This window comes from Trichechus manatus, unplaced genomic scaffold, assembly GCF_000243295.1.
Source record: "Trichechus manatus latirostris isolate Lorelei unplaced genomic scaffold, TriManLat1.0 scaffold00194, whole genome shotgun sequence".
Classification (NCBI taxonomy): Eukaryota; Metazoa; Chordata; class Mammalia; order Sirenia; family Trichechidae; genus Trichechus; species Trichechus manatus.
This window is the reverse complement of record NW_004444130.1, coordinates 2,406,570-2,432,416: the sequence shown is the minus strand read 5'-3', so window position 1 is coordinate 2,432,416 and position 25,847 is coordinate 2,406,570. Positions and strand designations below refer to the sequence as shown.

At 46.3% G+C, this 25,847-nt stretch overlaps 3 protein-coding genes across 6 annotated transcripts in view; 1 reads left to right on the top strand and 2 right to left on the bottom strand.

The window, feature by feature from the left end:
* EXOSC6 (exosome component 6) overlaps positions 1 to 242 on the bottom strand; it is a 1,621-nt gene extending 1,379 nt beyond the window's left edge. Inside the window, exon 1 of the mRNA XM_023741863.1 lies at positions 1 to 242. This exon is cut by the window's left edge and continues 1,379 nt beyond it. Within this exon, the coding sequence (XP_023597631.1) occupies positions 1 to 242 (242 nt within the window).
* Positions 243 to 1,464: 1,222 nt separating this feature from the next.
* On the bottom strand, positions 1,465 to 22,169 carry AARS1 (alanyl-tRNA synthetase 1). 4 transcript variants are annotated; one of them, XM_023741897.1, is made up of 21 exons: positions 21,785 to 22,169; positions 19,254 to 19,418; positions 16,711 to 16,899; positions 16,218 to 16,363; positions 14,557 to 14,748; positions 13,873 to 14,017; positions 13,379 to 13,524; positions 12,671 to 12,779; positions 12,359 to 12,509; positions 11,137 to 11,261; positions 10,340 to 10,484; positions 9,297 to 9,475; positions 8,596 to 8,709; positions 7,479 to 7,685; positions 6,785 to 6,969; positions 5,261 to 5,369; positions 4,542 to 4,655; positions 3,202 to 3,321; positions 2,985 to 3,071; positions 2,493 to 2,606; positions 1,465 to 2,045 (listed from the first exon to the last, which is right to left on the bottom strand). In XM_023741897.1, exons 2-21 carry the CDS (start codon positions 19,395 to 19,397, stop codon positions 1,860 to 1,862), a joined length of 2,907 nt encoding a protein of 968 aa, XP_023597665.1. In that variant the 5' UTR covers positions 19,398 to 19,418; positions 21,785 to 22,169; the 3' UTR covers positions 1,465 to 1,859. The 4 variants fall into 4 exon arrangements, with proteins under 4 accessions (XP_023597665.1, XP_004387867.1, XP_023597664.1 ...); XM_004387810.2 differs by lacking the exon at positions 21,785 to 22,169 and adding an exon at positions 21,676 to 21,760; XM_023741896.1 differs by lacking the exon at positions 21,785 to 22,169 and adding an exon at positions 21,587 to 21,709.
* Positions 22,170 to 24,828: 2,659 nt separating this feature from the next.
* LOC101343039 (ATP-dependent RNA helicase DDX19B) overlaps positions 24,829 to 25,847 on the top strand; it is a 20,174-nt gene continuing 19,155 nt past the window's right edge. The window contains exon 1 of the mRNA XM_004387805.2: positions 24,829 to 25,042. Within this exon, the coding sequence (XP_004387862.1) occupies positions 24,986 to 25,042 (57 nt within the window). The 5' untranslated portion in view covers positions 24,829 to 24,985. The remainder of the gene's footprint in view (positions 25,043 to 25,847) is intronic.

Genomic DNA, 25,847 nt, shown 5'->3' with positions numbered 1-25,847 from the left:
GGGCCGCTGCCGCGCTCGCTGCCCTCGGCCTGACGCGGGCCCGACACTGAGCACAGCACCTTGGTGCCGCCCGCCTCCAGGTAGGCCGAGCCTTTAGCCTGGCTCAGCAGCCCTGCGCGAGCGTACACGGGCCGCAACCGCGTCGGATCACGGGCGGCGGGCGCCTCGTCCTCGTCGGCCGCGTACAGTTGCGGTGGCTGTGACTCCTCCGGCCCGCGGATGCGGCGGTGGTCCCCGGGCATGGTGGCACCAGGCGAGCGAGCCGCTTCCGCCCATCGATTTTGCTCGCGCGGTGGCTCTTCCGCCCGCTTAAAAGGCGCGCTCACGCGGTGGCTGTATATGTGTATATATATAGCGGTGGGGCTGCATCGCCCCCTGCCGTCCCGGAAGGAGAACGGCGGACCCTGTGGAGCCCTGGTCCGTAGCAAGTGGAACCTGGGCTGGCCGGGATGATCCCAGCCTCCCAAGCCAGGGCAAACCTAGAACGTATTTCCCCGTTCACTTGTGACAAAAAAAAGTTGCCGTGGACTCGATTCCGACTCATAGCGACCCTTGTGAAGGTTGTAATTATTTTAGTTTTGCAGTTATTCGTGTAACTATTTTATGTCTGTGTTCCCTACTGCTTTCAGAAGGCAAGGACTTTATTGTTCACTCCTGTACACTCCATGCCCAGGCTGCTGTAAACACTCTGTAGAATGAATGAGTGGAATTATCTGTGCCCCCTCACCCCCTAGACTGTCTAATTGTCTTTGTATCCCTAACGCTTTTTACCTGGCTGAGCTGGTTACAGCCAGGGCCTCAGCACCCTCCCGCTGCCCGCTTCTCTCACCCAAACGAGGGCCGCCCTCACCCCCAGGCCCAACAGTTGGCCTCTGCTGCTTCTCCTAGCAGAGACCTGCCTTCCCTACTTCCTCCCCTCTGCCAGCAGGGGCCTCAGGGCCAGCCTGCTGTGCCCGAGGGCATCAAATCAGTCAGACACCACAGCAAGCAGTACCTTTTACCTCTCCTCACACTACTGTGTCCAAACCCAGCTGTCTTAAGATTTGGGTGAACTGGCCTCAGGGCCAAGGCAGTGTATCCCACCCATCTTTAGGTCAAGGAAGCAGGAATGGTGGGGCAGCCACTGGAGGGGGAGGCAATGGCTACACCTTAAATACCTCCTATACCAGAGCATGCCTATAACCTCACACACCCCATCTCACACTCCCAGTAGCTGCCTCTCTCCATCTTACCCACCTATTCTGCCTGCCTCCACCTCCACAGATGTCTTGAGGCAATCCCAGGAGCCATTCTCAGAGTTCAGGGGGTCTGGGATTGGATTGAGGACTGGTCTTTTCAGCCAGGAGCCAGCTGCAGCCACTGAATTTATTCTGCAGACACTCAGAGAGCCAAGGGCTGTGAATCATGGGGCACCAGGGGCGGGGGTGGGGGTGGGGGTGGAGTTGATCACAAGGCATCATCGAGTATTGCACATGGTCCTTTTACTCTCTGCAGCAAAAATGATTCCTGCCTGCAGACCCAAAAGCCTCAGGTCTGTGGAGAAATATATCTCACAAGCATGGACAGGTGCAGGATGATGATAAATAGCAATCCTAGGGTAGTGGTTCTGGTCAGATGGCGCTGACTATAGGGCTTGGAGTGGAAATGTAAAGTGGGCAATGAGTCACAGAGCAGGACAGTTCCCAGACTGTGTTCCAGTGACTCCTGGGGTAGGAGGACAGATGGGGCTGCTTAAAGGTCCAAGATGTGAATGTCCTTGTGGCAGATGAAGAGCTCTCGTCTGGAATGATGCATCCCGGTGAGGGGTAGATGCTTCCTGGTAAGGGACAGACACTTCCCAGTGGAAGCCATCCCTCCCCTCAGTTCTTCAGATCTCCCAGGTGAAGCTGGGCAAAGGATGTGGCCAGCTGCAGTGCCTCCTGCAGGCAGCCCACATTCTTGCCTGTGGCCTGGGCAGACGCATCTTTGCCACCACCTTTGCCATCCATCAGGCCTGACACCTGCTGCACCCACTCACTGGCTTTCAAGCCCTGGTTGGCGGCATTCTGGAAGACAGGAATGGCAAGTGGGCGTGAGACAGGATGGGATTGTGTGGGGAATGGAGGGGAGGGAAGGAGAAACGATGGGGGACCCATTCCTGTTCTGCATGAGGACACAGGCTGCTGCCACAGGCAGAAACAGATTGTAAAGCAGGTGCAGGGGGGTAGTTGATGGCCCCTGCCAGGATAAGGGCACCTCAAGGGCAAAGCTAAGTATTGGCCAGTACAATTAAACTTATTTACCAAAGAAAAGGCCAGAGAGTAAGGGGTGCTGGCAAAGGTGACAAAGAGAAGGGCAGGAGAACAGCTGTTTCTAATGGACAGTGCTCTAACTTCTGTGGGTCTTGGCAACCAACCATGAGAAGAACTGACCTCCCTCTGCAAATCTGCAGACACAATTCCCACAGTTAACAGAGGCTTGCAGGGTCTGGAGCAGGCGCAGAGAGTTCCTACCTGGGGCACCTGACACAAGCACGTGATCTTGCCAGCCTCACTGTCCACTGTGAAGAGCATGGCAGCCGTCTGAGGGGAGTGTGTCTTGAAAAGCTTCAAGGCTTCATTCAGCGCCTGTGGGGAAAATCTGGTATTAGGTCACAGCCCTGGATTCAGGGCAACTTTACTCAAGTGCAGCAAGTTTGGGGGCTCAGGCCTCGGAGCACCACCACTACCCAAGTTCCAAAGGCAGGCGCTGGCCCCGCGAGGCTGCGGGAGGAGCCTGGTACAGGGCCTGGCCTATGTGGGCTCTGGCTCTCAGGTTTGCCTTCCTCCTGCTGGAAGCCGCAGCTCTACGGCCACCAGCTCTCATAGCTCAGGCTAACCTCCATCCTGACAGTGGGCTCTCAGAGCCACACAGCCCAGACTTCAGCCACTGGAGGGCTGAGGCCAGAGAAGGGGCAAGCAACGGGACAGGCACAGAGCCATGCTAGACCCCTGGCCCCTGGTTGCCTTGGCTGAGGCGCCGCTCTCCATCTCCAGGATAACGAGGGGCTGGTTGGGGTGGCTATCGATGAGCTGCTTGGTCTTCTCCAACACCTGCAAGGAAGAAGTCCAGAAGAACCTCAGATCAAAGAACCAGCCTCCCAAACCAGTCAGCAGCCTTCCCAGCCTTCGCTGAATAAATCCTCTCTGCTCCCTTCCAGCCACCAGCACTGCCAGGACTCACTCGCTTCTGGACATCAGCTTTGCTAGCGCGGTCAAGGTCATCCATGATCTTCTTCAGGGATTTGAGGTGCTCTCGCAGTTCATCCTTCTGCCACTGAGGGACGACGGCAGTGGCTAGGGCCTGGAACCACAACAGAAAGACCATGTGGATCCAGACTGGGAGCTAGGATGTGAGGCCTCAGCCCCACCCCCCCACCTCTGCTTTGAATACCAAAGTCCTCCCCACCGAGTGTCCAGGAAGGAGAGAAGGAAGAAAACATAACAAAAAAGAAGTGCCTACTGGCCTTGAGAGCAGTCACTGTGTGAGCAACCGCAGCAGCTGTAACAAGTAGGGATGGAGAGAGAGGGGCAGTATAGAGACTGGGGTCCCTGTAAGACCCGGCCCTCACCAGGCTATGAACACAGAGCCTGTGATGGGCTCAGGGAAGCCACTGGATATTAATAAACACCAGGCAGGCTTGGATACAGAAGCCTTCCCCAACTCCCTTGACACTAGTGCTTGGAATGAGCTCTCCTGCCATCAGCAATAGAAGCAGCCGGCAGGAACAAGGGGTCTACAGGCCAGGATCCCTGGAGTCCCCTGTGCAGGGCTGCAGGACAGTGGAAGTCATCCTGAAGCCTCATTCCACTGAGAACCACGACCTGGCTGGTTCCAGTTGAGTTCTTCAAGAAAAGGGACAGTACCACAACTACCACAGCCTTCACCAGACTGAGTCCAGTACAACTAGATGGTGCCCGGCTACTACCACTGACTGCTCTGAGCAGGATCACAACAGAAGGTCCTGGACAGAGCTGAAGAAAAATGTAGAACAGAATTCTAACTCACAAAAAAAGAGTAGACTTACTGGCCTGACAAGAGACTGGAGAAACCCTGAGAGTATGGCCTCTGGACACCCTTTTAGCTCAGTAATGAACTCACCCCTGAGGTTCACCATTCAAAGATTAGACAGCCCCATAAAACAAAACGAGACTAATGGGGAACAACAGTCCAGGGACAAGGATGAGAAGGCAGGAGGAGACAGGAAACCTGGTAATAGGGAACCCAAGGTTGAGAAGGGACAGTGTTGACATGTTGTGGGGTTGTTAACCATTGTCATAAAACAATGTGTGTACTAACTGTTTAAGGAGAAACTACTTGTTCTGTAAACCTTCATCTAAAATACAATAAAAAAATAAAATAATAATAAAAAAATTCCATAAACATAAAAAAAAAAAAAGGGACAGTGATTTATTCATCAGGCACAGGACCCAGCACTGAGCAGGGTTCTGTGCCTGATGAATAAAACAGGCCCTAGGAGGGATGGAGGGATGGAGGGATGGAGGGATGGAGGCTGTCCCTACCTCACCGAGGTCAGCTATTTCCCGCTGCACGTCCTTGTTTGGCGTGGTCTGGGCCTTCACTTTGGCCTCTATGACAGAGAGAGATTTCTTCAAGCTCTCTGCTTTCCTGAGGGCCTGGGAGGCAGCAATCAAGAGTTATAAAATCTGGGGCAGGTAACTTTCGGCTTCACTATTTGATCGGTAAACTGTGGCAAGCCCTGATGGTAGGCTATGAAGCAACACCCCCCAAGACACCAAAAGTTTCTTTTCCTTCAGGGAGCAAGTGTCTGCAGCCTGATGCCCCAGAAAGGAACACCTTCCTCATGCACCTGGCCAGCAGGAAGGCTGCACCCTAACTCAGGTTCCAGGATGACCAAGACCTTGTGAAGCAGGAGCCCTTCTCACCCATGAAATGACCACCCTTACAGCAACTGCTGCCCCACCCCCACCACCTACGTGCATCTCAAACTAGGCACAAATCTCCAGGGCTGTGCGGATATGTGCTGGGGGCACCTGAAGCCACAGCAAACTATGGCTTACCCTAGTGGGCATGGGGATCTAGAAAATCTTGCCCAGCGGAGGCTTTCTCCTGCCAGTCAGGGGTAACTGGAGGAAACTTTTTGGGGTAGCACAGTCTGTACCTTCAATTCTGCCTGCAGCCACATAACTGTTTGTAACTATGGACTTGCAGGTGGGGCTCCTGTTGCTCAAATTAGCCTCAACCAGCCTGATCTACTCACCTTCTGGGCTTCAGCACCTGTGATGGCAACAATTCTTCGTATGCCTTTGGCAATAGCTTCTTCACTCACAATCACAAAAGTTCCTGCGTGACTTGAGTTCTGCAGGTGCCTGAATCACAGAACAGAAAGTCCATGGGGCAAAGGAAAGGGAAGCCTCACCGCCTTGGCCTCCTCAGTACACCTTGGGGCCCTTGGCTGGGACATCTGAGCCCTATTTATCAGTCCTTCCCCAGGAAGCTGTCTCAAGGGATAACATGGGTAAAGGTCCTTAAAGTCAAAGGGAATTCAGAACACAGGTCTGGCAAATGTGGACAAGAGAAGCAGCAGGAAGGGGAAGGGAGTCAGAGAAGGCCTTGGTGTGAGAGCAAGACATAACTTTTCTGAGCCTTACTTTTCTTATATATAAAATGGGGATAATCTTGCTCACAGGGCTGTTGTGAAAATCAAATGAGATAAAAGTGCTTTGTAATCTCTAACAGCTGATACAAATATTACTGCTGTTAGGCTGCTAAATTCGTTCACATATTTGGTCCTCTTTGGTGGAACATGAACTACATACATTCTTATGTCCCCACTCAAGAGCTGAAAATGGTGGCAGATTATTTTTAACATCTTATACAATCCCTTAAAAAAACTACTATAGGTTTTCTTTTCCAATTGCTCAGGGTACCTCAGATACTCATTACCTGTCACATTCTGTGAGGAAGATATAAAGTCTTTGCAGTTGTTTTCTGTGTTCTAAAGAGTGTCACGCACATAGGCATTAAAGGCAGAAATGAGAATCACCTGGAGGTCCAGGGAGGCCTAGAATTTGACCCCTCAGATCCCCACCCTGCCCTCCACACACCCCACCTGCTTGAGGCTTGCAGGAGGCCCTGGTTGGGCTCTACCATGGCCTTAAGAATGTCTTTTGCATCAGGCTTCCTCTGGAAGCAGGGGACTTGTGAGGCCACCATGACCCTTCCCAAAAAGACCCCAAGGGCTATGGAGGACTCTAAGTTGTCAGAAACTAGTGGCTCTCCCAAGCCAAACTGAGCTGGTTCTACCATGTGGCCTGACTCCAGGGCTCTGAGCCTTGGGGTTAATTCTCCAGAAGCTGCTGAAGCTGTGACAGGGAATTATGTGAGCACACCAGGAATGGAAAGGGCTCAGAACAGCTCAGGAGTTCAGTGAGCACGCCAGGGCCTTGCTGAATCCTAAACTCACACCCAGCCTACTTGTCAGGATCAGCCTAGGGAACAAGCAAGCAACTGTGTGGTATTAGTAAAGTGCTTTTTACCCTCTTCTCCGAAAGAACATTTCATCAGACACCCAGGAATGTCAAGGTCAGACACTGAGAGGTCTGGTTGGAGCACTAGGATATGAGGATTCTTGGGAATGCTATTTGGCAACTTCATTTCAACCTCAGAAAAATCAACGGTGGCCTAGCTACTCCCACCTCTCTAAAGGGCAATAATAAATTCATAAAACCAGGTGGCCCCACCCCCGGCCGCTACCCCCGGCCGCTCTTCCCAAGGTACTCACGTGCCCCCACAGAACTCGACAGAAGTGAGGGAGCCAGCAGGACCAGAGGGGTCTTCCAGCAGCTCGGACACTGGGACCCCAATGGAGACAACACGCACAGGGTCAGGATAGGTTTCGTCAAACACAGCCCGCAGGCCCTGGATAGCTTTCGCTGCTGCCAACAGACAATCCTGGGTATAGACAGGCTGCCAGGGAAAGAAGAGAAAAACTCTGGGAAAAACCTTCTCTGCGGTCCAGTCCAGCAGGGAGAGTATGGCTGTGCACAGAACTCTGGGTTTCCAATCCTGGCTCCGTCGATTGTGTGCCCTAAGCCTCCTGAAATAATGTGCCACGTGCAAAGCCAAGGAGACCACCATAGGATTTCCCAATTATCTTGTTACACTGTGACCAGAGCTTATGTGGAAGTGCTGTAGGTAGAGCAGACATGACTAGAATAGCCCCGGTTGTCCTAATGAGGGGAGTGGAGCAGACTTCCCTCTCCTTGCTCCCCAAAGCCCCCTACCCAACACCACCAACTGCCCCCTACCCAGCACTGTTGAGAATCACTGCTTTAAGCAAATCTGTGTGCAAGATGGAATATGGTACAAATGGTACAATGACACAACAGCAACTGGACTGCTGAGGCTCTGTGGATAGAAGGTGATGAAGGTGGTGATGCTCATGACCCCAAGAGCTTAGACCCAGCCCAACTTACCTTGGCAGCCTCAATCATCTGGTTTGCAATCTCTTCTGCCTCCTTGATCTGTTCAGTGGACATGGCTCCCTTGGCAGTGAAGTCAAACCGAAGGCGGTCAGGAGCAACGAGTGAGCCTCTCTGGTCAGCTTCCCCAAGGACCGAGCGCAGAGCGAAGTTCAGGATATGGGTGGCTGTGTGGTTGCTCATGACAGGTCTGCGTCGGGGCTGGAAAGGGCAGAGTGGCTGGTGCAGAGGTCTGCAGTAGACCTGTTGTCCCCTTCTTCCCAAGTATTAGAACTTTTAGTTGGACGCAAGGCTGCCCAGAGTAGACTATACTCTCCAGCTTCCCTTGCAGCTGAACATGGCTGTGTAACTGAGTTCTGGTCAGTGAGTTGAGACAAGTGATGTGTATCCTTCTCCTTCCCACTGCCTGGAACAGGGGCTAGCAAACTACAGCCTGTAGGCCAAATCTGTCCTGCCAGCTATCTTTACAGATGGAGTTTTATTAGAACACAGCCATGCCCCTTGGTTTATACACTGTCTCTGTTGCTTTCTCACTACAAAGGCAGAGTTGAGTAGCTGTGAAAGAGACCGTATGATTCACTAAGCTGAAAATATTTACTATCTGGTCTTTTACAAAGTTTGCTGACCCTTGGCCTAGAAAATGGATCTGACCTCCTTGGACCATGAAGACAGACGCAATACCCCAGGAATGATGGTGAAGGAACAAATGAGAAAAGGCTGGGCCTGTGACTCTATGGGACAGAGCTTTCATATCAGCTTCGATGTTTAGCTGAGAAACACATTTCTATCTTGGTTTAAGCAACTCTAATTTTGGAGCTCTGTCACATGCAGCTGAACCTATCTCTGAATACAGGATCCCTGGCTCCTGAGATTAACCCAGAGAAAAGCAATCCATGAAAGCAAGTCTGTGGGATCTCAACTGTGGTCTAACTTGGGAACACAGAGACTTCACTCTCAGATACATCACTCACGATCCAAATGCACCAAAACGTACTCCTGCACGCTACTTACAATTTCTCTTAGGAGGGACAACAATGGTGAATCAATTTAAAGTCAAAGAAGGAAGTGATTACTAACCAGATCCAATGCTGGCCAGCATAATGCAACTCACCTCATCAATAAACAGCCGGACCCGGTCCCCCACTTTCAGGTTGCCATAGATTGTTCCTATGTGTAGCACATACCCTCCTCGCACCTGAGCATTCTTCACTGTAAACTCTGCCTTCTGAGCGGGGCCAAGAAAGAGACACGTATGTATACATACATAGTTTTAAAACACACAAACACACACACATATACATTCAAATTCTTAACTCTCCTTAACATATGTGTGTGTCTCTATAGATATATAACATTATGTACATACGATATCTACATATGTGTACACACACAATTAGGGAGTGTCTTAGGGAATTCAAAAGTTGCCTTAAAAAATCTGAGGCCCAAGGAGACTAGGTAACTCAGCCCAGATGACAAATTTAGTGGAGGCAGAGCTAAAGGGCGAGTTCTCTACAAGATGTCTGTCCTTCAGAGCTGCCTCTTATTTGTGAGAAAAGTATGTAGGAACTGAGGATCAACCTAAGCACCTGGGCTCCAAGGATCCTCCTACAAGGGTACCTAATGGCCATGAAAGTAACACAGTCCAAGCAGCAGCTCCCTTGACTTCAGAAGCACTGGCAGTGGGGCCCCACCCACAGATGTGTGCTGTTTCCCCACGAGTGCTGCGGTGCTAAGTGGTGAGAAAGGCACCTCCATCAGGCCAGACCCATGGTTAGCCCCCTCCCAGCTAACAAGAAAGAACTATTGGCTCACGTCTTCACTGCTGTCATCAACCTTCACCAGGTAGCCTTCATCATAGATCTGCCCTCCTTGCTCGGCATAGAAACAGGTCTTGTCCAGCACCACTCCACACTCCTGGCCCGTGAACACTTCTTCTACGAACATCTTATCCCTGCGCAGAGCCATCACCGTGGCCACTGCATTCTCAAACACTGTATGACGCAAAATGCACAGAAGGGAGAAAATGTGGTCAGTGACTTCGCTCGCACATTCTTAGCCGGCTTTTGCTGATTCTATTTCTCAAACTCTCTTTAGGTCCTAACTGTATAATTTTATTTTGAAAGCAAGCCCATCTGACTCCATGAAAGAGCCTAGCACACTGGTTTTCCATTAGAGAATACAATACTCAGTAGAGTGACCAACTGTCCTGGTTTGCTCCAGACCGAGGGGCTTCCTGGGACAAGGGATTTTTAGTACTGAAGCTGGGCAAGCCAGGACGGTTGGTCATTCTAACTCTAAGTTATCGAGTAGGAACTTGCTGAAGCTGACTAGATCTTTAAGAGTAGCAAGTCCTTACTCCAAGGTCAATTCACAAAGGATGAATTCATTTTATGGACTTGCTTGGATAAGATTTAGGTATAAGATCATTCCCTGCCGGAACAAAAAAAAAAAAGCCAAAACATGATTTATTTTGTTTCTTCTTAACCTTGCTACTATCCTGATGCAAACTTTAATAACCACTGTGGACTGTATCAATGTCAACTTTCTGATTTTGATATGGTCCTACAGTTATGCAAGATGCTAGAATTTGGGGAAGTGGATGAAGGGTACATGGAACCTTCCTGTTTTTTTTTTTTTTTTTCCCCACAACTTCCCATGATCCTATAATTATCTCAAAGAGTTAAAAAATCAACAGCCAAGAGTGTCTTTAAGTAAAAAAGTACAGAACATAACCACAGCACTGCAGTAGAGGCTGTCATAGATATAACAGGCACCTAATCTTGAGACTCATCTCTCAAGACTCCCCAAAATAAGAGTCAGAAACAGCAGCAGGAGGAAGGAGCACAGCAGCATACCGTAACTACCACTGGAGTCCGAATGGTAATTATACTTCAGGGAATCGTCTGTTGCCTCCAGACCCTTGGACCGGAGCTCTTCGATAGCATAAATGTCCAGCATAATGAGGTCTTCCCCTCCAGCTCCCTTGCCCTGTGATTTCAGCTGCCAGCAAGAGAAATAAGCAGGTTGTTGTTGCTGGGTGCCGTTGAGTCAATTCTGACTCACAGCGACCCTTACAACAAACTAGAACTGCCCCCATAAGGTTTCCAAGGCTATAATCTTTACAAAAGCAGACTGCCATATCTTTCTCCCATGGAGTGGCTGGTGGGTTTGAGCCATCAACCTTTAGCAATGGTTAGCAGCCAAGTGCTTAACCACTGCACCATGAGGGCTCCTAGAAATAAGCTTAAGTATCCCTAAAGTAGGAAAAAAAGAAGTCTAAAACAACACAAAATGGTTAAAATCCACCCAATGTAAAGCTCTAAAACGGGGTTTTCAACCCTGGCACTATGGACATTTGGGGCCAGATGATTCTTCCTTGTGGGGTCTGTCCTGTGCAGTGTAGGATGTGGAGCAGCATCCCTAGCCTCTACCAACTAGAAGCCAGCAGCACCCCTCCCTCTCCAGTTTTGACAACCAAAAATGTCTCCAGACAAATGTCCCCTGGGGGACAAAACTGCACCCAGTTGAGAACCACTGGTCTAGAGAAAAACAGAATTTCAAAGACTTTCGTGGAAGAAAACTCTGCTTGCTTCACGGCCAAGTCCTTCCTTGGTAGGTACTGAGTTTCTTTCTTATTCCCCAGATTCCTTACCTGAGCCAGTTTCCTCTCTTCTTCAAAGCTATCCATGTCTACCACCAGGCCCTTCTCTTCAGCAATGAGTCCAGTGAGATCCACTGGAAACCCATAGGTGTCATAGAGGAGCCAAGCAGTGTCACCTACATAAGGCAAAGGAATTGTATGAGAATAAACACTAGCGGCCTCCTTTTTCATCTAAGCACCTCCAACGAGGATGCTTGGTGTGACAGATAAGGCAAGTTAGTACTGATCCTGTGCACCTGCCAGAAAACCCATCAAATCTTTTGGAACTGACTGAGAGGAAGCACAAAGGGCCTCCTGGTAAACTTCTTGTTCTTTTTGTGAAAATTCATCAAAACTGCCCCCTGGATGTTATACATCAGTAAAAAGTTAAAAAAAAAAAAAAAACCTTGTGAAATTAATTTTCCCTTTCAGTGACAGAAAAAGCAAGTTGAAAAACAGTATGTATCCTATGTTTCTGTTTCTGCTTAGAAAATATACACCCGAAACCAAACCCATTGCCATCAAGTTGATTCCAACTCACAGCAACTCCATAAGACAAAACAGAAACGCCCATAGGGTTTCCAAGGCTATAAAATCTTTATGGAAGCAGACTGCCAAATCTTTCTCCTGCGGAGTGGCTGGTGGATTCAAACGATTGACCTTTTGGTTGGCAGCCCAGTGCTTAACCACTACCCCATAAAGGCTCCTTACAGATACACACACACCACACATACCTATAAATACCCACATATATTTGTGTTTGAATAGAGAAAAATTCTGAATAGTTATACATCAAACTCTTAAGAGTTGTTATCTCTGGGAAATGAGTTTGAGAAAGGGGATTTTCACTATTTTACTTCATATATCTTTGTATCATTGAAATATTTTTACCACAATAATATATTACCTTTATAATTTTACTATTACCCCATTTTACACAGAAAACCATCTTAACCAAGCTAAGGTTAGCCTTTGGAGACACTGGAGTCCACTGTCAGTGTGTGAAAAAAAGCTTGCCTTTCCCAGAGATGAAAAACAGCCTGAGTGGAGAGAGGAAGGAGCCCTGGTAGTGCAGTGGTTAAGAGCTGGGCTGCTAACCAGAAGGTCAGCAGTTCGAATCCACCAGCTGCTCCTTGGAAAGCCTATGGGGCAGTTCTACTCTGTCCTATAGAGTCACTATGCATTGGAATCGACTTGACAGCAATGAGTTTGGAGAGAACACACTGGTCCTTACCAGGAATGGTCTTGCTGTCTCCCAGGCTCTGAATTTTCCTGTCCAGGATACGACGCCCTCTGCTGAGGGTCTTGAGAAATTGCACTTCTTCTTCATTAATGATGTCCTTCACCATGTCCGGGTCTTTCTTTAGTTCAGGAAATGCATCTCCCTGATCAAGGGGAAGCAGAGAGATGGGCCAATGATGCCAGCAACTAACCCATGATCCCTCTTAATAATCCTCACTAACAGTAACAGTATGCTGGTTTCCCACCCTATCTATCCTGAAGTGTTTGCTTTAGCGCAGAAGAGGGAAGCAGGGAATATACCCACCAGGGACTGGATGACAACATCTACTAATGTAGCAAAGAAACCCCTATTGGCATTGAGCTTCTCATGGGAGTATCGAACAGCCCGGCGCAGAATCCGTCTCAACACATACCTGTAAGAGGCAGAACATGGTTTCCTACCAGACAACATTCGCCGCTGAGTGTTTTATAGTGGGTCTTTCGGAAGTGTACCCAAAGGAATGTGACCAAACTTCTGTCTTTCTCTTTCAGAGACTTTTATCCTAAGCCTATTTCTTTCTGTATTCCCCAAGGTCATTAACATTAACTCCAGGATAAAACTCAGTAACATATCCACAAATACACATCAAGGATGACCTAAAGTAACCTGATTTGTTTTCCTTCTGCATTCTGCTAACCCAGAAGTATTGACCAGTTGGTATACTTGATGCCCAAGCTTCCAGGCCCTGCCTGTCAGTCAGGGAGTCTCCTGGGGCATGTCAATACCTGCTCACCCCCACCCCTGCCGATATCATATAACCTTAAATACAATTCTTATCATTTTGTACTCAGTAGCAAAGATTTAACATAGTGACAACTCTTTAATATGAGTTGAAACTCCCTTAATCCCTAAGAAAAGATCCCTTTAACTACCCAAAAGATGAAGAAACAATAATAAAGTATGGTTTTAAGTCCCATAAAGAGTCATAAAAAGCATGGTGCTTGTCTTAATACTGCTCAATGTATGACATACCCCCGCCCTGTATTGTCAGGTCTGCCACCATCAGCCAATGCCACGGTGATGGTCCGAGCATGGTCAGCCAGCACCCGGTAGGCCATGTCAATCCCATCAGCATCATCAGCACCAACTTTCCCAGTATACGGCCGAGCACCTGTGCCCTACAGAGGAAACCAGCAGACAGCCCGTTAGGAAGCAGCTCTTCTAGCCCCAGCTTGCCCTAGGAGGACTGAGGGAGCATTATCATAAAGGACGACCATCTTGCCAGGTTCTATAGCCCCAATAAAGGTAACAGTCATAGCAGTAAAGAGCCTCCAGACAGTCTTCCTGCACTCCAGATTAGAGTACTTTGTGCCTAGAGCCTCATGTTGTTAGCAATAAAGGAGGCAGATGGTCACAGGTGCCCTCAGTCGGCAAAGCACATAGCTCTTTTATCTTTGACAGTGCTGCTGACAGCCCAGCCTGGGACCCTCCACAAAAGTCTGCATTGTTTACAAGAGGACCAGTACCTTCTGAATGGCTTCAAAGTAAGGGACGAAAAGGTCAGTGTCATAGTTGGACATCTTATTCTGAAGCACAGACACCAGTCGCTCCAGGCCCATCCCTGTGTCAATACTTTTCCTGGGGAGAGGCTTCAGAATGCCATCAGTTTCCCTGTATGAGCCAGACAAAGAGGAAGTAGAAAGAGGGACTCTGGCTGCCACCTCTCCAGTTGCTGGTGATTAAAAGTCATTTAAATAGCAGTTTGTAGGCTGTGACTATTTGCCACTTGCCTCTCCCTGGTTTGGTGGGAGAAAGGGAAAAAAGAGTACTCTGGGTGCAGTGAAGAGTGAGGCAAGGTTTAAGGAGATCAGCTTTATCAACAGCAGTACAGATTATATCAAGGACATTACAGGAGTAGCCCTCCAGCAGGTATTATATGAGATGAGACTAGTTTATAAAAGAATAGGCCCAGCCCTGTCCCAAACAACAGAGGAAAAACTGAGAAATAACACTTCAAGAAATGGGCCCTTGGGTCTCTGATGCCGTCTCACGCCTGCTTCAGCATTGCCCCACTATCCCCAGAGACCAGGAGTACTCTAAGAGAGCCTTCAGCTGAGAAGACAGCCAGGCAACTCTGAGCTCCTCTTTCCTGACTCGGCTCAAGGAAAGGTACCACTCTTGGCAGGAATGGAGCAGGACCCCAAGGCCACCTGTTGTACTGGATGAACACAAGGTTCCAGATCTCTAGCACGTTGGGGTCATCCTGGTTGACGAGGTATGCAGCATCTCGACCACCAATCCTGTCATAGTGGATCTCACTGCAGGGACCACATGGGCCCGTGTCACCCATCTCCCAGAAGTTGTCCTTCATGTTTCCAGGGAGGATTTTGGTGTCATCCAGCCTGCACAGAGCAGGGAAAGTAAGTCCAGTTATAGCGACTGACAAGGATTCAGCCCAGACTTGAGTCTACTGGAAAAGGACATCGTTAAGGAATTTAATTCTCTAAGAGAAGCCCTGCTCTTTGGCACTCACTAATGCTAAGGCTGCACACAAATCCTGCTAGAGGGGCAGAATATGAATCTTCCCAAGAGTGGCTACAATAGGATACAAATATGTGCTATGATCATAAACATAAACAAACAAAAGCAAAGTTTTGGTTAAGCCTAGAAAGAACACATAAAAATGAAAATGTTTATGCTGAATATGAATTTAAATTCTGAGTATCAGAATTTAAGCAAATATTTTTTCCAAATTTCTTTCGTTTACAAAAATTGATACATTACATGACAGTATAAATGTTAAAACAGCTGCTGATTATTTAAAGTCACTTCTTTAAACCCCAATTTAGTCACCTATCCTTTATCTTCAAATTATACAAGAATTTAAGGAGATGAAAACATTTACAAAATATCTGACCTTGCTGAAAGGTCTAGGTAACAGAGCTCAAAAGACTGTCCTTGATAAATGCGGATATACATGAAGCCAAATGACATAGGATATAAAAAGGCAGGGTGAAGAGTAGTTATTTAAGTTCCAAGTGTGTTACTACTCAAAACGTCCAATTCTACTAAACTATAAAGCCTAACCAAGTAGGGGTTTCAGACTACGTAAAAGTGAAAGCTGGATTGGAATAATATACCTAAAGTTAAAAGTAGTAAAATTGAGAAGTGCTGCTTCCAAGTGTACTAAAAAGTTATGCACTAATGGACAAAAGAGTATGAGACAAAGATATCATGGGAATCTCCACTATCTACAGAGGGTATGCCCCCCCATTCAGATTCCCGTAAGTGCAAGCACTTCATGAAATCTACCAAGTTCAAAGCACAGAACACATATAACTCATTTATCATGTTAGCCTTTATGCTACATGATTATACTTTATATTTTAAAAAAAAAACTTCCTTTTTCGTAGTCCCGTTTGTTTGACACCATTACATTCGCATAAAAAACAAACTTTCACATGAAGAATCCCATTCTGTTAAAAGATATACAGACACACATACACAGGACTACAGAAATATTAAAAAGGATTAGAAGATTATATAATAGAAAATATACTATATTCTATGTTTCCACATGGTTTGAATTTTTTACAACTTAATGCATTATTTTCAGAACTAAAAAAAAAAAAAGACATGAAGGGCAAAAAATGAGAGACTCCTGTGTTGGCTTTCAACAGCAGAATGATCAACCAAATGTACTAAGAAGCTATGAATGCACCAAGACATAATTACTCCCAGTTATTACCCACCTCCATCTCAAAATGCACACCCCAAAATGGGAAATGGCAATGCAGACCAAGTCATAAGACCCCATTATGGCATTGAGCTGAGAAATCATTTTATTCCTGCATATGTTCAACCTTCTTACCCCAAATTTTGCCAGATCTGTTTGCACTCCAGATCTGGTTCTAAGCGTGTTGCTTCATCCCCACCAAAGTAAGTAACATAAAGTCTTTCAACTGGAATGCCAAACTCTTGAGTGAGAAGTTCCAGGGCCATCTTACATGCCAATTCCTACAAAAAGGACAAAAAGAAAGATGTGGAATGTGACCCAACCAAAATCTATCGAGTTTGAGTAAAAAAGTCCAGATCCTGGGAATATAGGTATTAAACTACAATATCTGCACTATAAACCCAGGCAAATTCAGAATCAAATTATACAAGAAATCCAACTGTAAGCTGAAATCATCAAACTATAGATACTACTTCCAGGAAGACTTAGAATTGATGAATGCCCTTCATTCCTGAGTATCCCGGATGATGATTTTTCACATTTTAAAACATGTAAAATTTAGAACCCATTTCTCTCCATGAAAATGACCGTTTTGCTGAAAACCCCAACAGTTCTGCTTTGAGCTTACCTTGAAGTAATCTCCAAAAGACCAGGAGCCCAACATCTCAAAGAAGGTGTGATGATAGACATCCTTGCCAACGTCATCCAGGTCATTGTGCTTACCCCCTGCTCGGATGCATTTCTGGGTATTGGCAGCTCTACTCAGCTTTGCCATAGGATGAGATGGGTCAATAGTGTTCAGGAAGATGGGTTTAAACTAAAAAAAGAAGGGGTACATTTCAGCTTTCACAGAGCTACAGGTTGTCAGGAAGAGACCACATATAAACTGTTCAGTTACTGATTTAATTGGCCTGAAATACAGAAACTTCTCAGAAGCAGGTAGCACTACACTACAAGGCCAAAGCAGAAGCAGTCTATCTTGGAGCAGCTTCTCCCTGGCCCTAGTTCCTTAACAGTACACACACTGCCCATGACTCCATCTGCACAGGGTAAAGGTCAAATCGGAGGTAAATGTCAAAGATTGATGCGATGAAATCTTGCTTCCTCGCAAGTCTCTGATGCTTACGGCTTACATTCTCATTCTAGAAGAACTTACTTCAGAATTGATATGCTTGGTAGTAATGGTGATGAGTAAGGAAAAAAAAACTGAGACAGCTTAAGGAAGTAAAATCAGTTGGTGACTGGTCGTGCAAGGAGACAGTATTACCTCACTCTGGGGGTTTATCAAGCCATACATTGATGTATCATTGTTATCTGTGTACCTTTGCCTTATCTTTCCTACTAGACCTGCCAATTTGGTAACCAGTAGCTATTTGTAATTATTTAAATTTATTAAAATTAAAAATTCAGTTCCTCCGTTGCACATTTCAAGTGCTCAATAGTCACACGTGACTAGTGGTTACCATATCGAGCAACACAGATGTAGACCAGTTCCGTTACTGCAGAAAGTTCTATTGGGCAGCCCAGTGCTAGACCATGAACTCCTTGAAAGTAAAAACTATCTAACCTCTGTATATCCAGCAACTAGCGTTATCACCTAGAAAAGAGCAGGTGGCTTATATATTCTATCTTGAATTATAAATAACAATAATAATGCCAAGGTATTTCTGATTAAGAGGCAATATAGCATAAGGTTAAAAACATGACTGCCTGGGTTCAAATCCACACACCAGCACTTACTAAACTACATGAGCTTGGGCAATTTACTTGAGCTTTCAGTGCCTTAGTTCCTCATCTGCACAGTAGAGATGATAACGGAGTGAGGATCATCGAATGAGTTATTATATGTAAAAGACACAGTGCTTGGCACACAGCAAGTGCTATATGCATGCTAACAGTTACTATTATTAAGAGAATGTTTATAAACATTGGACTCTCATGGTTCTTGTATCAAATACAGTGCCAGCTCATGTGGAGAATGCAAAGCCCGTGCTCAGGTATGCCTGAACAGAATAGAACCTTTCCAGTGTTCCAGAAAACCCATTTTCTTGAAAGAGCCCACCTAAAATTTCTGCCCCCAATTATGGTTAATATGCATAGGACTCACACATAAATATCTCTTATAATTTTACAATTAATGTCATACAAGGTGGAAGATGTTCCCACTGCTTTTATCTTTCCATGCCAAAAAAAAAAAAAAAAGAAAAAACCCTGAGGGAAGAGACAGGATAGTCCTAAGGGCTCCCCCATCATGTCCTACAGGGCCGGCTGATTCACTGGGATAAGCAGAGCTCCAAAGAAACCCCCCATAGGAAAGCCCTGAGAGCACTGTCTAACCAGAATCTACTTCCAGTCAAGGATCAGCCTGGTAAATATTTTTCAAAGTCACTCGCGTGTTGAAAAACTCCTTTTAAGCTTCTTTCATAAACTGTGATGCTCCCAGTATTTCAAGAGTAAAAGTTTTCTCAAACAACAAGATCTTCAAATATTTTTTATGGGTCAACTGTCCCCAACACAACTCCTACTAACTACAAAAGTTTCTTTAGCAGTGGATCTAGAGTGGCACTGGTGACAGTAGCTTCAAGAAAGGAGATAAAGGTGGAAAAAAAAAAACCCCACCGTGCATGACCTAGGATAGGAATGAAAGCACATCTCTGAAATACTGAAGAACTAACTTATTTTATAAAGAAAAAAACAAGGATAATGAAAAGATGGAGAATCACGATAGCTATCAAGTCTCTCATTCTAAGAAAACAGCTTTTTCCTTAAATAAATAAATAAATGAACACCTTAACTACATACTAGACAGCACATTGTATTTTTCTTGAGAGGCATACCAACTTATTTCTTATTTTTTTGGGATACTCATCATAATATTTAAAAAAAATAATAGCTAATGTTTGAGTACCTGCTAAGTGCCAAACACTGTGCTAAACATTTTTCAGACGTTACCGTATTTTCTTGTCCGTGTAACCTAAAGGCAGGTACTATTATCATTCCTCATCTCACAGATGAAGAAACTGAGGTTCAGTGACAGAAAGTAAATTCCCAAAGATCACACAGTAAGTGACAGAACAGGGATTCCGTCTGACTCCAGGACCTGTGCTTTTATCACTGCTCTGCTGCCTCCAATATGAACAGATAGCCAAGAGGAAAGGAAAAAACCCTTACTTGGTTCATGCCTGCATTGGCAAAGAGCAAAGTGGGATCATCCAATGGTATGGTGGCAGATGAGTGAACATAGGTGTGCTCGTTTCTCTTGAAGAAATCTATAAATCGCTGCCGGATTTCAGTTGCTGTTAGAGTTGAGTCCATCTTGAAAGTCACTCTACTGAGCTAACCAAAGAAAGAAATGAAGGCAAATTAGAGAACTGGACCTAAGAGATAAGGAGGCATTACACAAGACTCTTGGCTTCTTAAGCCAAGTCAAAGCAGGACATAGGAAAGCTGTTTGATTCTAAGACCTCTATGTTGTAACATTCAAGGCTAAAATCATTACCAAAGCAAAACTTGCTGCACCAGCAGACAGCCAATCCATGCATCCTTCCTCCCCATGCCAACCTCAACAGGTAAGAGTAGTTCAATACACCAACACACCATGTGCAGGAGGTGGCCTATTCATTCATTCAACAAATATGCATTGAGCATCCACTCTGTGCTAGGCCCTGCGCCAGGAATTAGGAGGGGATAAAGACCCTCATAATCTTTACAATCCAGCAGAATAGCCCACTGGGGAGGAGGGGAGGCTCAGGAGACCTGGGTTCCAGTCCTAGCTCCAAGTCCTTAAGGGAGTCACTTCACTTCACCAACCATACTAGATGATCTCTAAGGGTTCTTCCAGCATTGTGTTCATCAGTGTGCCTAGAAATGTGCGAAGTTCCATTACCCCCAAAACTTGGTCTCTAGGTTTGGCCTGACATCTTTTTTTTTTTTTAAATGTGGCAGTTTGCTTTTGTAAAGAGTTACAGCCTTATAAACCTTATGGGGCATTTCTACTCTGTCCTAGGGGGTCACCATAAGTTGGAATTGACTCGATGGCAGTGAGTTTGGTTTTGAATTTATCACTAATGTGACTGTGTAATCAAAACTCCTAGGGTGGTGGTATCCAAACTTTGCTGAGCATCAGAATCTCCTGGGGACCTTTTAAAAATCCCAGGTCATACCCCATACCAATTACTTCAGAGTAGGTTTGGCCTGACATCTTGATGAGGCTGCTGTCAGCAGTAGTAGACCTGGGGATGGACCTATATGTACCAGGAACTGGCTGCAAGTAGCAGGAATAGTACCTACCACTACCCACTGAAATGCCCCAGAACTGCAACTGGTAAACCCTTCCCAGCCATTTAGATACACTAGGGAGTGAGGATGTTGCAGACATACTGAGAAGGTACAGCTGAGTGAGTGAGTGACAGAAAGGGAGTCAGAAGAGAGGGGAATTGAGAAATACAACAAATTTTACAGTTTCAAAGCTCTTTCATATCTATTACAATTTCTCGAAGAGATAGGCTGGGGAGAAGGGATAGGCTTTGCTGCCGGGTTCTAGTCACTGGCATGACAGTCTCTGTCTTTAATTGGAAAACAGTCATATACAGAAATAACTGCAGTATTAAATAAAAAGATCTAATATTACTTATTGACTACAAGCCCTAAGGTGGCTAGACTGTTAGAAGCTGTGTCCCCATCACCATCATTCATTTATTCAACATAAACATTGAAAGAAGGCTGTATGGGACACACAGATACCACAAAGGAGGGACCTCAGATTCCACCACTCAGCAGTAGCCGTAAAGGCCTGAGTACCTTAAATCACACTAGCTTTTGGCTTTTTGAAGGTTCCTGTCACAAGACCTTTCTTTGCCAGATAAACTGTCTGCCTCACCCCTGGTGTTTTCTCTTTTTCTAGCTAATTTTTCCTTTTTTGTTATCTCAGTTCCAAAGAAATTTATTTATATCCTCAGCATCTATCACAGTGGTTGTTAAATATGTTGTTTACGTATAATAATGTTTTAAAAATAAGTTCTGAATCAACTCACATACTTCAAAGCACACCAAGAAATGCAGACTGTCTGAAAGAGTAACAGCTGAACGTGACCGGGCATAGAAAGTTCTACAAGGTGGTCCTGTACCGATGTCAGTTACTTAGTTATTTAAAAGTTTGGGAAAGGCTCACAGTTGGACTCCACTCATTTGACCACCCTGCGCACCCCGCACCCCCTCGCCCCTGAGGTATTAAAACCAGAGCAGATAAAACCTCAGCTTTCGGTGGGTAGTCAATGACAACCGTAGTCCTCCCAAGGTCTCAGTCCTTACCAAGGCCACCCCAAGCCACTCTACCCTCAGCGCTCCAGAGGACCAATGTAAAGCCAGTCTAGGTCCATAGGATCGCCCACGCCGCTATCCTGGCTCCCACCCAGGCCCCGGTTCCCGGGGTGTCACAAGGCCTGTCCCAACGGCCCGATGGGCTGCTGGGCTTTCCCCCGAAGGCCCAGCTCCAATTTTCTCACAGCGCTGCAGAGCTCTCAGTAGGATCCTTCTCCGTAGGATCGCCGTTCCTAATTTCTCCCTCAGAGCAACCGCCAGGTCCCGCGGTTACCTGCTCCTGCAGACGCGCAGAGACACCACGCCTGTACCACCCGGGCCTCAACCTGCACTATCCGATCCAATCAAAATGCGCCGATGGAAAGCTCGCCTCCGGGCCTTACCTTGTGAGATATTATTGGTGAGTAAATATGCCAATCAACCAGAGGACGAATCAGCGTGTTATTCGGCTTCGGCCGGGCGGCTCTAAATCGGCTGATGCAACGGCGGAGAAAGACTGGACTAGAGTGCGTCACGTGATAGAGTTTCCTGCGGGCTTCTTGAGGCCGCCATTTTGGTTTCCCTATGTAGAGCCTTATTAGTTGACATGGATAGTGAGGGGAACGGTGACATGTTTTGTAGAGATCTAGTCGATTGATCTAGTCGTGTTCAACTAGTTGCAGAATGATAGAACAGACCTAAAAGGTTCTCATATCTCGTGCTTATGAGTATATTTGTCCTTGTCAGACCTTGGATTTGGTGTAGAGGAAATAGCATAACAGTAGTTGACTTACGGAGCCCTGGTGGGGCAGTGGTTAAGCGCTATAGCTGCTGCTAACCAAAAGGTTGTCAGTTCGAATTCACCAGCTGCTCCCTGGCAACCCTATGGGGCAGTTCTCTGTCCTACGTGGTTGCTATAAGTCGGAATCTATTCATTGCTACATGTTTGGTTTTGGTTTGGAGTTGCCTTGCACGTCAATTGGCATGGGTTTTTACATATGAGAACTATCTTAGTGCAACATGCAAACAGTTTATTTTAGGAAACTTCTGACATGTTCCTAGTTCTGAGTAAGCAAATAGGGAGTGGGAGCTATAGACATGGCTTGTTCAGTAGAACATTGGTCCAATTTCACTATGGGGCATGAGGAAGATAACAGACGGACTCAAGATAATACAATTAAAGTTAGTTGCACAGATTAAAAAGGCTGATCTACCCTCGGGGATGCACATTCCTCAGCCATTTATTCACCAAAAGGTTTCTAATTATGGTTAGTCATTAAGGATCAACATTAAGGAAAGCAGACAATGCCCTGCCCTCATGGAGCTCCCAATCTAGGGAGGGAGCCGAACATTCAGCAAAAATGACAGAGCAACACACAAAAACATCCTCCGCAGCACCTCACGGGCCTTGTCTCGCCCCCAGGATATTCCAGCGCGCGTGCCCAAGGGCTTCCAGGCCTCAGCCAATGAGGGTCGGGTTCAGCCAAGGAGGCTGGGCTCAGCGGAACCAGCAAGCGGCCGTTGGCGGAGCGTAACCGCCATGCTGAGGGACGATGGCTGGGGCTGCTGGCCGCATCCGAGGCCGCGCCCTGGGGCGTTTTCCGCTCGCCCTGCCGGTGGGCGACGTGAGTATCTCTGAGGGGACAAATGAGACTCTTTTCACATTTTAGGCGTTTTCCTCGTCCCCGCGAGGTGGGGGGCAGTAATAATAATAATAACTAATATCACAGTGAATATCGAGCCTTCGCCACACGCCAGACCCTGAGCCAAAGCCTTAATTTTGTCGTCTCGTTGAATCCTCAAACTGTGAGGTGGGTACTTATCACGATCTTGGAGGAAACTGAGGCTGCTTGGGGTACCTGGATTAAATGCAGCAGGTTGAATTCAAGTCCAAACCAAAACCAAACCCACTGCCTTCCTACTCACGGCGACTCCGGGTGCTCTTAATTTCTCTGACACTCATGTCTGTGCTCCACTTTGGAAACCAGGTTCTTTCTTAGCAAGAGTCTCACATTGTGCAGTTCCCTAGTTGGTAGATGTAGGAGAATCTAGAATCCTGTGCTTATTTTTAATTTCTTTTAGCGTGTGTTATTTTAGCATACTGGAAGGATAAGCGCCAAATTCCCGGACTTCTATATACTCCTCATCAGAAACAGTCACAGCTATCAGTTTTTTGTGTATCTTACTTTCTATTGTGTATATAAGAATATATGTGAGTTTGTTTTGTGTTTGCACAGTTTTGCATCTTAGGTGATTTAATCTTTAACCTCTTTAAACTTTATTTGAAGATTCCTTACCCCGGTGAAGCAATATAATTTCTCTGACAGAATATCCCAAAGCTGGTTTCTGACGCATGGTAGGATGAGATGTAGGTCATGGTGTGCCTCCTTTTTGCACATCCTCACCTACAGAGTCCAAAAAAAAAACCTTCCTCAAATTAACCCCTATAGGGTGCCTTAGAAAACGGTAATTATGGCAAGTAGGTTTTTTTCCCTGAGACTGCTTTATGCTTTCTCAAAAAGTTTTTATTCACTTTTACTCTACAGGTAAAATTCTATAGAGCCCCACAACTGCTTGAAATGGACTTACATGGAAAAAGTGAAAATAGTTGGGATTCATTTTCTCAGGTTATAGGAAAGTGCCCAACTCTCTTTCTAGTGGAGTAAAAAGGGGAGAAAGATACGCTTGTTTGATTTCAGTTAGGGGAAAGCAAATGTCAAACTTTATTTTAACTTTTATAAAAGCCTCAGGTATTTCTTTTTAAAAATTCTCCCAATCACACAGTCCTTATGCGGGACAGCTGGGATTCTAACACAGGCACCACTAACTCCAAATGTCACACATTTGCCCGTTAAGCTGCTCTCCATGGCCCTTTTCGTGGACTTCCTACCTATTCATTTTGACTCTCTTGTCAGTCCCCCTATGAAGTGTGTCTGAAGTTTTACAAGCCCACTTGTCTCTGATCCTCTTCCTGGAACATTTTTCCCTTTGTACCTTGCTTGACTATGTTTAAGGGCTAAATTCCTATAAGTGGTGTTGCCACATTGTGGCACAAATTTTTGTCAAACAGCGTTTGAGAAGACTGATTCCCAACACCCTTTGTCAACACTTGGACCTTTTAAATTACCAACCTGAAAAGTAAAAAAAAAAAAATCTGCTTGTTTCTATATGCATTTTCTGACTACCTGCAGTGGTGGTTTTCTATTTTGCTACATTCAATCAATGAGTGTTTCTATGCCACTGTGGTGGGCGCGAATGTGGTCTTGTTCTTTGGATGGAGAGCTAGTTGACAGGAGCCTAGGTATTTTAAGATAACTATCTCAGGTCGCAGTTCTGGATGTTTGATAAGAAAGAGTAGGCAGCGAAGTGGTCAGGGGTGGGGATCTGAAGCGACAACCCGGATGGGGACTAGGGGCGGCTGGCGGTGGCGCGGACTTGAACGTCACTGTGGCGCGCCGCTTCCGGTCCCCAGCGCCTTAGCGAATGATTTCCCCTGCGACGGGGTCGAAGCCGGGCTCGCCGCGACCCCCGGGACCCCACGATCGCACCGCACCGCGCCGGCCGGCAAGCCCACCATCTTTAGCGTCCCACTCACGCCCGGGACCATGGCCACAGACTCGTGGGCCCTGGCGGTGGACGAGCAGGAAGCAGCGGCTGAGTCGGTGAGTTGGCTTCAGCTGTAAAAGGGATCTGGGGGCCAGTTCTCGCCCGGGATTTGATGCCTGGGAAAGCACCCTCCCTAGGTTGGTCAGGGCGGGGATGGGAAGTGGGGTAGTGATGGAGCCTGACCTCTGAGCTGTCTTCGTTTATGCACCCACCTCCAGCGTTACGTGAGCGCAGGTGGATACTCCTATTGATAGAGACAGCCCCTGCCTGTCTTCCTGGAATATTGATCATAGAATGCAGTCACCACCCTGGATTGTAACCACCGTTGTAGGTGTCATTCTTTACTTCCAGATTCTGAGTTTTTTGGGGTCAGTGACCATGTCTTACTCGTATTTGTGTGTCCACTCAGCATGCTTAGTGATGATGAATGATTGACTCCGTAGGTTTGGCAGTTAGTAAATCCTCTCGTGACTTGCTTATCTTTGTTCTGTTCTCTGGGCCTGACAAACAGTAAAGCACAATATAAATGTTAAGATATAACATTTCTACTACCTAAACACACTAAGTTCCCAAGTGCTTTAAGCCTACTTCTCTTAGCAGTTTTTTCTGTGAATTCCGTAAGATCAAGGACCTTGTCTTATTTTTTATAACTGACGAAAAAAATTAGCTATACTTATGCATAGTTCAAAGAGTTTTACCAATGTGGAGTACTATGCAACGAGAAAGAACGATGAATCTGTGAAGTATCTCATAACATGGATGAAACTGGAGGACATTATGCTGAGTGAAATAATCACGTAAGGACAAATATTGTATGAGACGTCTATTGTAAAAACTTATGAAAAATTTTACACACAAAAG